We start from the raw sequence: 12,058 nt of genomic DNA, 5'->3' as shown, positions 1-12,058 counted from the left end.
CAAATATGTTGTCTTAGTAGCATATTCAACTGAATATGGGTTGAAAAGGATTTGCAAATCCTTGTATTCCATTTATATTTACATTTAACACAAATTCCTAACTCATATGGAAACGGGGTTTGTATATATATAGTTATAGCCGGCCCCCGGCCACATTTTTTTTAACCCAATGCGGCCCCTGAGTCAAAAAGTTTGGGAAACCCTGCTGTATGCGGTAGTTTGACACTAAAAGCATCCAAAAAAAAAGTTGCTCTCCTATTCCAGGTGATACTCTACACGTCACTCTTTAGACGACATGAATACCTTCTTTCAGCAGATAAAAACAAATATACCACAAGTTACTAGATGACTATTTCAGAGACTTATTTGAAGCATAGCTTAGAGAGGAATTAGATAAACCTTAAAAAAAAACAATAGAATAAACCACCTGGTACTGATAGGCTTACTGCTGATATTTATCAGTTATTTTGGTGTTCAATATTGCTGGTTTTGTTTTCCCCGCAGGGGCTTGAAGACGACTTTGTGTTGTGAATGAATCAAAGAGGACGCCGGCGAGGAATCATTGAACAAAAAGCTTCATTTGATCAAGAAAGCCTCACAATAACAGCTGTTGCAGCAAACCTGGGGACAATAATCACTTGAAAATCTCTCACAACTTTCCCTTGAATACATTTTACATTGAGACATTTCCTCTTTGTTGAGCTAGCCTTGGACCTTTTATCGGTGGTGGTTCGTATTGGACATTGCTAACATGATTATACTCCCACCACGAAATGCAAACCCCTCATTCTTCTATGATTCCCAATGTCTTTGGGCATCGGGAGCTCATCTCATGATGAGCTGTAATTGACATCTAAACTGGAAGCCACCAAGGGTGTCCTTCATCGATTGAAAACCCCCCTCCAGGGTTTCGGGACCTGGTTCAGATTAAATCAGGCCCAATCTATAAGAAAATGTACATGCTATAATTTACAGACACTTCAAAGACACATTGTATATAAAGCATGATGTGCATATAGAAACAAGAATTAAGGACCCAGGATGGACCGCTCGCCTGTGTATCGGCTGGGGACATCTCTGCGCTGCTGATCCGCCTCCGCTTGGGATGGTTTCTTGCTGGCTCCGCTGTGAACGGGACTCTCGCTGCTGTGTTGGATCCGCTTTGGACCGGACTCTCGTGGCTGTGTTGGATCCACTATGGACTGAACTTTTCACAGTATCATGTTAGACACGCTCGACATCCATTGCTTTCAGTCCCCTAGAGGAGGGGGGGGGGGGGGGGGGGGGTTGCCCACATATGTGGTCCTCTCCAAGGTTCTCATAGTCATCATTGTCACCGACGTCCCACTGGGTGTGAGTTTTCCTTGGCCTTATGTGGGCCTACCGAGGATGTCGTAGTGGTTTGTGTTGTGGTTTGTGCAGCCCTTTGAGACATTACTGATTTAGGGCTATATAAATGAACATTGATTGATTGATTAAGCAAGGTTTAATTACTTTAATCTTTAAAGCTGGTAAATGTAAGATAATTCTTTATAATTAAAGACCAATTACTTTACATTACATGTTGTTTGGTTATCTATTAAATGTTATTATCTAATAATGAAACAAAATACTATAATATCATATATTCTAAAAATGTTTCCTCAAAGTAAAGATAAATACTTATATATCTGCTTAACTTATGATTCCAAAGCAAGTTATCCATTCAATTGTAAACTGTAAAAATGACAATACATTTTACGGTAAAATTCTGGCGACCAAGTTTTTTCCACCTTGGTGCCATTTTTCTATTAACAGTCAGTAATACATTTCAAAAAACAACAATCGTAAAATTTACATTAAAAAAACTGGCAGCTCCATGGCATGAATTTTACCACTTAAACATTACATTTTATTGTCCTTTGTGTTTTAGCTGTATGTGAGCTCATTGTCTCGTTGCAAGGTGACCTTTAGCTCAACTGTCTTAAATAGTGCCTCTATTAACCCCGTAAACACACCCGTTTCCGTTCACATATCCTTGACGATGCCATTTGGAGGAACGCATAAGTTACGTCCACTTCCTAGGGGGTCATAAAACAATTATCCCTACGGACGCCCCATTTTTTGCCAGGGTGCATGTGTGACCTCGGTGAACATGCTTTTTTTCTATACCGGAATATGGCGAGTGGTATGTAGCATTTGGCTTTACTGTAACCAGAGTGGGAGACGAGGAAAGACTGGTGTGTTGTTTCCTTTAATGTTAATAAGCTTACAATGTTATGCAGAGGTATAGTTATAACAAGATCGTAGACAATGTATACAATATTTATATTCAAAGTGGAAAGTCGCGAAATATTTTCTTCTTCCTGGAAGGAGGGCAACAGAAAATATTTGAGAAGCACTGCTAATCGTCTGGCTTTTTCTTCTTCTTCCGTTTTTTTTTTATTGACAGTACTGTCGCAAATGACTAGCTATGTCGGCCTTAAATTGACTCAGCAGCACCACCTGTCGAGTGCAAATGACAGTTTCTGCCAGTGACAAAACAAAAAATTGCGCGAGTGGAACAAAAAAATGCAAAAACAGTGACAAAAGTATTAACTTAAAGAAATATTTTTTTCACTTGAGAACTGAATTTACCTGGAATACAATTGTTATTCTACTTGAAGTATCTTGCTTCCTGTTTGGAGGCAAGACACGAGGACAAAAAACAAGCACATAATGTACCTTATCAAGGCCGGCAAAATTATGCAGTTCATTTTCATCAATCGTTCAATTGATTGTCATCCCATGCCTGTAGACCAGGGGTCACCAACCTTTTTGAAACCAAGAGCTACTTCTTGGGTACTGATTAATGCGAAGGGCTACCAGTTTGATACACACTTAAATAAATTGCCAGAAATAGCCGATTTGCTCAATTTACCTTTAATAAATAAATCTATATATATAAAAAAAATGGGTATTTCTGTCTGTCATTCAGTCGTACATTTTTTTCCTTTTACGGAAGCTTTTTTTTCGAGAATAAATGATGAAAAAAACTCTTAATTGAACGGTTTGAAAGAGGAGAAAATACGAAAAAAATGAAAATAACATTTTTAAAAATAATTTATCTTCAATTTCGACTCTTTAAAATTCCAAATTCAACCGAAAAAAATGAATAGAAAAACTACCTAATTCGAATCTTTGTGAAAATAAGATTTATGGAAGATCATTAGTATTTTTTCCTGATTAAGATTAATTTTAGAATTTTGATGACATGTTTAAAATGTGGACCAAGCTATATTTCTAACAAAATGACTATTTTTCTTGTAGATTTTCCAGAACAATTTTTTTTTAAAGAAATTCAAAATATTTTGAAATAAGATTTAAATTTGATTCTAAAGATTTTGTAGATGTGCCAGAATAATTGTTATGAATTTTAATCATAATAAGTTTGAAGAAATATTTCACAAATATTCTTCGTCGAAAAAAAAGAAGCTAAAATGAAGAATTAAATTAAAATGTATTTATTATTCTTTACAATAAAAAAAAAACTTGAACATTGATTTGTCAGGAAAGAAGAGGAAGGAATTTTAAAGGTAAAAAGGTATATGTGTTTAAAAATCCTAAAATCATTTTCAAGGTTGTATTTTTTCTCTAAAATAGTCTTTCTGAAAGTTATAAGAAGCAAAGTTAAAAAATAAATGAATTTATTTAAACAAGTGAAGACCAAGTTTTTAAAATATTTTCTTGGATTTTCAAATTCTATTTGAGTTTTGTCTCTCTTAGAATTAAAAATGTCGAGCAAAGCGAGACCAGTTTGCTAGTAAATAAATAAAATTTAAAAAAATAGAGGCAGCTCACTGGAAAGTGCTGCTATTTGAGATATTTTTAGACCAGGCCAGCAGGCTACTCATCTGGTCCTTACGGGCTACCTGGTGCCCGCGGGCACCACATTGGTGACCCCTGCTGTAGACCGTAAATAGGAGTGCATGTGGATACATATAATATAATGTAACAAGAATAATAATAATATATACGTATTCTTATATACACACTTGTGTGTGTGTATATATATATATATATATATATATATATATATATATATATATATATATATATATATATATATATATAAGTTTTGGTACCGGTACCAAAATGTATTTCGAAACATTTTTGTAAATAAAGGGGACCACAAAAAAAGTAATTATTTATTTTATTTTAACAAAAAAATATATGGTACATTAAACATATGTTTCCTATTGCAATCCAAGAATAATTGTGTCCTTAAATAAAATAGTGAACATACAAGACAACATGTCCTTTAATAGTAAGCAAACTAAGGCTCCTAATTGGGGTGCTCCTATTGTGTCATTTCTCATTCTACTATTTTGTCAAAATGTTGAAGGACAAGGGGTAAAACATTGATTATTAGTCTACTTGTTCATTTACTGTTAATATCTGGTTATTTTCTGTTTCAACATGTTCCATCTACACTTGTGTTAAAATGTAATAAACATGTATTCTTCGGTTGTTTGGATGATTCACATTAGTTTTGGATGATACCACACATTTGGGTATAGATCCGATACCAAGTGGTTACATACATTGGTCATAATTTAAGTACTCATGTGTCCATATTTCATGAGTTTATAAACATAATGATTAAAAAATATATATATATATTGAAAAATAGTGATTATAAAAAATATTGATGTATTGACTAGATATGCTCTTGTACTTACAGGGGATATCAAGTGTAGATCCACCTATGGCGTTGTTTTACATTGTGAAGTGCCAGCTTGTTAGCGGTGACACCAGTGTAGTGAAACATGTTAAGCTATTCCTCCTTCTGCAGGCATGATACTTGTGAGTAACATACTTTATTTGTCAGCATGGAGGCGAGGATTAATCATTTAGAAGTAGTAAAACACTACTGACTGCGGACGTTAGCTGCCAGATAGCTAGCCATGTTTAAAGCACCTCAGTGCGTTTCAGTGTTATAGCTTCACCTTATCGTTAGTTATTAAGGCAGAATTTGTCCACTCTCCCTTTTCTGTCTACACACTGTGTCCGCCTGTAAGTACTCCGTGATTGTGCATTGCCGAACATGCTCCTCTGCTCGTAAAACCAGCAATGTCACGGCGCGTTGGTTAAAAAAAAAAAGAAGAGAGAACCGGTGCTTTTTAGAAGCGGTATAGTACCGTATATGCTTCATTACACCCATCATCATAGTACATATGTACTGTTAGAATAATTGTATCTAAGTTATCACAATACATTGTGTTAAAATGGGTTCCCGGCAAAAAGACAAAAGCTGTCTTTGAACCTACCAAGAGGAAGGCTTGTAAAACTCCACTGTGTAGGAGGGAAGCAACACAGGGGTGTTCTGTTTCTTTCATGTATTGTTATCAACAGAAATATATTGTCTTGACCCAAAAACAGAGAGGAAGCCGGGCCTGACTCCCCTCAAGGCGACCTTTTCTTTGAACTGTTTTACGACTTCTTCTTTGAACTGTTTTACGACCTTTCTTTTTAACTGTTCTCTAACCAAAGGCAACGCTGTTTACGACCCATGCCCCTTAGAAACAGGTGTTGCCATGTTATCAGGGAAAGTCCAAATAAAAAGAGGTGGGGTACAATCTTTCGCCAGAACGTGTTGAGACACTCTTGTACAGTGTCCAGGCGTCTCTCCTCAAATCAAATTCTGTCTGTTTAATTCTTTGCTTCTTTTCTTGTTTAATAGGTGTTATCATTGTTTGAACTTGATATGTACTATGATGATGGGTGTATGAATCATAATCGTAATGTAGTATAGATATTGACATATCACAAATGATAGGATTAATATCATTTTCTAAGTGTTCTCCTTAGAGCTCTCATCAGTTCTCTTTCTTTGTGTCAGACTCTTTCTTTTGAAATATAATTAGCCTCATGGTAACCTTTGGGTCACAGTCATAAACTCATGGCTCTCAGGAAGTATGGGCCTATGGTAAATGGTAAATGGATTGTACTTGTATAGCACTTTTTACCTTTTTTTAAGGAACCTAAAGCGCTTTGACACTATTTCCAAATTCACCCATTCACACACACATTCACACACTATGCCATAGTCACAGTGGATAAGAAAATCTAGAGATGCGATGCAGGAAGTAAAACGATAAGTTTGTGGATAGTGATATACATCACCCCCACAAGAGGTGGCGAGATCCCATCGGACACCTGTAGATCAAAGCTTGCTCTGTACTTCATATGCCGGGCAGAGGAGACGCTAAGGGCATCCTTTCTAGTCTCTGAGCTAGACGCTCTGAGGGAGGCCCTCTAGGAAAGACCCTTTGAAGCAGACCAAACTGCTTGGTTTGGTGGCTGAGTTGGTCTCTGTCCTGGGGATGTTCTCACTTTCTTCTTCAGTTAATCACACTGTAAAATAAATCTAAGACGGTCAATCTGAAAAATGACAAAAACTTGGATAGCTTTATTAGAGATTAAACAAAACAGCGTAAGTAAAAAGGTTCTCCTCCCTTCAATTTACAGGCAAATTGGATTGCTCCCATTAGCTGCATTGCGAGCCACCTAGAATTAGCCAATTATTACCAGTTAAAATGCAAAAAAGATATATATTTTGTATTCTTGTTTTTTTATAAGGATTGTGGATGATAGGCAAAATTCCCAAAAAAGTGCAGCTCCCATTTAAGGAATAATTATACTTCTTTTATAAACAAATTTATATATACTGTATATGCTAAAGCACATCCATGTAATGTTAAAAAAAACTTAGTCACCAGCTAGATAGTCGACGATAGGCAAAATATAACAAATTCGATTCGACTATGAAAATCCTTCGTCAAAGACAGACTGAATACTCAGCATGCAAAAATATGGGGTAAAAATGTATATTTTGTTGTTTTTCAAGTGTATTCTATCTAAATATTTGAGTAATATATTCCTTTAGCGTCGAACTGAAAGATGATCCATGGATCAAAATGTATACAATGTATGCAAGTAAGCCTTCTGTTTTCCAACCGCAGCATGTGAACTAGTGACAACAACAGTCCTCAGTCTCATCCAATCCCAAGGATGCAGTCGAGCACAATTTCAGAAGAAGCCACCCTTCCCCATGGACCTAAAGCAGGTGACACCAGGAAACACCCACCCGCTTACAGAACCATATCAGTTTGCAATTGAGTCTCCTTTATCCACATTTTTGTTCAAGTCCATCACATTGCTAACTAAATCTACAAAGCTCAACAGGAAATGCACAAGAGCTTGGTGGGTCTTGAGTAGACAAGGACATGCTTAGGTCTTCTTTGTCTTTTTGTCTCACGTCTCTGGTGTTTGTCTTGATCCAAAACGTTCCAATACTGGATTGAATTCATTTAAAGGGTTTGTTTTTCTACATTTATTGTGGTCGACATAACATGTAATGCTGGTTCTTTGTTCAAAATTTTGCAAAGATTATGTTTTACAGACCCTCTTCAAGCCACTTTCTGAGGTCTCCTTGGTATGCGTCGTTTTGTGGGGAGGGTCTTATTTACGTGCCTCCACTTCAGCTGCGTCATCTCCCTGTCAGCCATGTTGTAGTTTTTAGCACTTACACATCGAGTCTACTGACATATGTAAGTTAGAACTATGTGCTACTTTTTATTAGGAATGGCAACAGAAAAATAAAGAACTTTTTGACAACAACGTCGGACTATAATAGTGGACTCGTGCAAAGCTCTTTGGGTAAATCGCTACCATATATGGAGATATCCGGACACCACCAAAGGAAAAATGTCCCAAATTGGGTACATTCCAAACAACTCATTTGGAGGAAGGATGAAGGAAGGCATGATAGTTTTATAAATATATATGCCATGCCTCCATGGTCCATCCATCTATTCTCTACTGCTTGTCCCTGTCTGATTTCAAATTTTCGGGACTTATGCAGATCCCAAACACACACACACAGGTACCAATAGGTAAGAAAAGTTGGGTTTTTTTGCATAAAAAAAGTGTGGTGTATCAAAACTAACCACACTATGATGTGAACATTGAGGCTTGAAACTGACTGGACTGCAGGTTTCTGAAAAAGTACTTGCAGTTGAAGTAGACTCAGATGAATGCTGCCGTAGCCGCCATATTGGCAGTGTGCATGTCCATGTTCATGTTGGACTTCTCTTTGAGTTTGGCTTGCAGCAGCATGTGCTCCACCACGCCCACCCGCACGTCCATCCTCACGATTTCCTGCTTCAGTTTGCTCAAGCTCTGCTTGATCTTCACCACTGCCGCTGCACGCGCGCACGCACACACAAACACACACACACATACATACATACATACATGAGATAGAGCACACTATCTAAAAAAGTGAAGATGATGATTAAGCATCACCTCCATCGGACATGCTGCTTCCCCTCTCCTCCATCTCCTGTTTCACTTTCTCCAGCTCCTCACTCATCTGGAAAATGTCACCAAACAGCTTAGTTACTATGTTCTCCTAGATTTTGGCACTGACGAGTCACTAGTGTGGTGGTTATCATCAGCTCATCATTATAACTCCTATCTCATTCAATCATATCTTTTAAAGCTGAGTTTAGAGGACATCATCTTTATTATTTGCTATTAAAGACCATTTCAGCTGTCTTTGAACACCACCACATTGGTCACAAGTCATTGGTCACTGCCAAGACGGACGTACACTAGTGTGACAAAGTACTGCACGGCATGATGCTTTCACCAACCTCAGCCAGGACCCGGGTCCTCTGGGCCACACCCCCGCTGGCAAGCTGGTAGCGCTCTCGGACCTAACAGAGGACAACGACAAAAAGTTGGAGAAAAGCTAGCAGCTAGCTTTCTCTGGACTCGTAAACTAGGAAGGCAGGGCTTTACCTCACTTAGTTTGGCCTGAGCATCGCGGTACTCGCTGATGACGTCTTCTAGCTGCTTGTTGATATACTTCTCTCGACTGGACACCTTCTCCAGTGTCTTACTGATGTCCACCTGAACTTTGTCCAGATAGCACTGACAAAAAAATCATAATGAGGCGACATAAGGACGCATGAAGAAGAGACATGGAAGACGTATGACGAGGAGTCATTAGGACGAATGGAGCAGAAAGGCTTGCTGGAAGCGACGTCGCTGATGAGGTCATCCAAGAAGGGAGGCATCGTAGCAGCTTAATCAAAGACCTCACTGGAGCAAAAATTAACTGTGCCTCCCAAGCTGCAAAGCTAGTCATAGCTCCTCCCCTCAAGGGGATGGATCCCAGACGTCCCCAGAGGCCAATAGACGACAGGGATGGGTGGGAGGGAGCTTGAGGAGAGGCTGAAGAACGCTTCAATGTGGCCATCAGTGCCAAATTCTTGTCATGCCGCAGGGCCATAGAAATCTTTGCGGGGTCACTCACTGGCTGGATCATTTCTGTCATGGTTTGGTGAGCGTAGCTTGCAGCGAGACCCCAAGGATACAGAGATATCAGGCGGAATGTAAGTTAAACTAATTTATTGGCAACAGGGAGGTGCGCAGGAAGCCAACTAACAAGTAGAATGATGCAGCGCAGAAGGACGGACCCAAGTGGAATTAATCACAACTAATCTTAATTAGTAATTAAAACACCAAAACACAGGAAAACCCAAACATGACTAAACTAGCAAGCCTGACAGCAGGAACATTTGTGGGGCATCTTTTTACTGAAGAATGCTGATCAGTGGAACTATCTTGCAGAGTTTTTACCCATACGTGGTCTTAAAACTATAACCTTAACTTTAAACTAATCCATGAACTTTACTTTTTCGGTCTTGCCACTTGGTGGAAGCGGTTGCATTTCCTCCCTCTCTGTCTCTCCCTGCTCGCTCTCTATGTTTTGTCTTGTCGATACTTTTAAGAGCCTCTTTCTCTGCGGTGTCCTCCAATATCTAAAGATCTGACATGGAATTGATAAGCTGGACTCTAGACTCAATTGACAGAATGTTCATGACGAGGAGCCTTGGATGCTCTGATGGAGCAATTGCTGCAGGGTTAGTGAGAGATGCCAGGGAGAAATGCAAAATCATGTGCCTCTCGTGCATTCCGCCGAGTACGTGGGAGACATCTACCTACGTATTTGGAACCGTGATCGCAGGGCTTCTGCTGATTGTCCTCGGCATTACTTTGGTGTATTGTCAAATTTGGAAGATGATGGCAGCCGTTCAAGGAGCCCAAAGGGTGTCCGTTGCAATGGAATGCATGGGTCGAGCTGTGGGTACACAGACTGTGGCGATTTCTGAATTGTAGTTGGATATCATCACTGATAGGCTTACTGAAATGCGAAAATTTATCAACTTGAGAGCCAGCATGGACGATTAGATCAGACAATCCATTAAAATTTAGTTTTGCTTCGAAAACAACAAACTTTATCTACGATTCGACTCCCTCAAATGGCCTTGACGCTGCTGATAACAGAAGAAGGCTGTTCTGAAAACATCCTCCGAGGACACCTCAGTGATAGCCGCTCTGACCTCCCTCCCTCCTTTAACAACACCTGGGAGTTTAACTTTGCTTGTAATGTCTGCAAAGCAACTCCAGGTCTATAGACACAACATGTACACCCTGGACAATGGGCATATGTACACACACACCCCCACCATTGCTTGAATTCCTTAGGGGCCATTAACTTAGATAGCAGCAGCCTGCCACTGTTGTCCCCACTCCCTCTCTCTGTTGCAGGTTTTGTTGATTCCATGTAACGTGTTTATGTGTGCTTATGAGTATTGAGTTGATTTTCTTGGACTCAGTGTGCACCCCCTCCCCAGGAATCCATCTTGAATCTTGAATCATTGGGGACAGATACTAACTCAAGTACTCTAACATGCCACACATACACTCACAAAAGTTTTCATATGCAACATCACTCTAAGAAAACATTTTAGATTTCCCTGGGTACAGTAAGGCATTTTGGTAGTCATGTTCGAATGTATACCATTTTTAGATAACGTTCAGGACAAACCCACTCGGCAGCACCAATGTCAGAGACATGTTGACAAAGCGCCGTCCACAGCTGGAGTTACATGGAACCAGTTAGTTTCTCAATTTGACCACATGTCGACACATGTGCAGAAAGGAGCTAACCTTTACATTCATGACCTTAAGTGTTCTTTCTGTGGCAAACGTGTGATTTTCCAAACAACACTCCCTAAACACACCTTGGCCTCTTGGAGTGAGGACTGGATCCCATCCTGGTGCTGGTGCATCTGGTCCACATGGATTCTCCAGTCCTGCAGCCCCAGAAAACAATAATAAACCATAAAAAGAATGCAAATGAACATGCAGTAAAACAGTTTGCTTGTTTGTGTTGTGTTTATTTGTGCACCTGAAAGAGTGGTAGCAGGTCACAGTAGCTCCTGAGACTTTGTTCATTTTTACTTTATTCTCTGTGCTCTTCTCAACTTTTTTTTGGATTTTTTTATCACTTATCTCTTCATCAACCACTGATAATGGTTCTTGGGCGTTTTTGTTACTTTTTCTTTTCGGACCGTTTTGTGTTTGGCTGTGCTCAGTTGAGCGGCCGGCCCTTGGTTTACACATGCAAGGAGCTGATTGCACTCTCCATGGCCCCAGGACTATGGGAGCATGGCCGAACATTCCCGGCGAACTACGGAAAAAGCACCGGGGATGCTGTGCCTGCACGGAGATGAAGGAGAGGAGAAGGAAATTTAAGCCTGCGATTCCCTCTGTCCTCACGGGGAATGTGCGGCCTTTGGCGATTTAAATGGATGAATTGTTCGGGCTCATTCGAATTCAAAAACAGTAGGCCGTGAGCAGTATCGTGTGTTTCACGGACACTTGGCTACACGCGGACTTCCCGGACCACAGTGTGTTTTTACCTCACCGGCAAATTGAGACACACTTCTGAGCGGTAAGAAGAAAGGCGGTGGGATTGCCATCTTGGTGAACGAGAGGCGGTATAATCCTGGACATATTACACTAAAAGAGTGTGTTTCTGTGCCGGACATTGACTTTCTGGCTGTGGGAAATTGACCATATTATTTACCAAGGGAGTTTACTTCTGTCATCTTCATCGGAGTGTACATCCCTCCTTTTGCAGACGAGGCTGCTGCTTGCGACACAATACATGCCACGTTTG

The 12,058-nt window shown here is 39.7% G+C and overlaps 1 protein-coding gene across 4 annotated transcripts in view; it reads right to left on the bottom strand.

The window, feature by feature from the left end:
• Window positions 1-6,403: 6,403 nt before the first annotated feature.
• ift57 (intraflagellar transport 57 homolog (Chlamydomonas)) overlaps window positions 6,404-12,058 on the bottom strand; it is a 27,375-nt gene continuing 21,720 nt past the window's right edge. For all 4 annotated transcript variants that reach the window (XM_061920691.1, XM_061920692.1, XM_061920694.1 and 1 more), the window contains 5 exons: window positions 11,118-11,189; window positions 8,827-8,958; window positions 8,679-8,741; window positions 8,329-8,395; window positions 6,404-8,225 (listed from right to left, as the gene is read on the bottom strand). In XM_061920691.1, coding sequence (XP_061776675.1) covers window positions 8,050-8,225; window positions 8,329-8,395; window positions 8,679-8,741; window positions 8,827-8,958; window positions 11,118-11,189 — 510 coding nt within the window. In that variant the 3' untranslated portion in view covers window positions 6,404-8,049. The remainder of the gene's footprint in view (window positions 8,226-8,328; window positions 8,396-8,678; window positions 8,742-8,826; window positions 8,959-11,117; window positions 11,190-12,058) is intronic.

This window comes from Nerophis ophidion, linkage group LG14, assembly GCF_033978795.1.
Source record: "Nerophis ophidion isolate RoL-2023_Sa linkage group LG14, RoL_Noph_v1.0, whole genome shotgun sequence".
NCBI lineage: Eukaryota > Metazoa > Chordata > Actinopteri > Syngnathiformes > Syngnathidae > Nerophis > Nerophis ophidion.
This window is presented reverse-complemented; position numbering and strand designations above follow the sequence as displayed.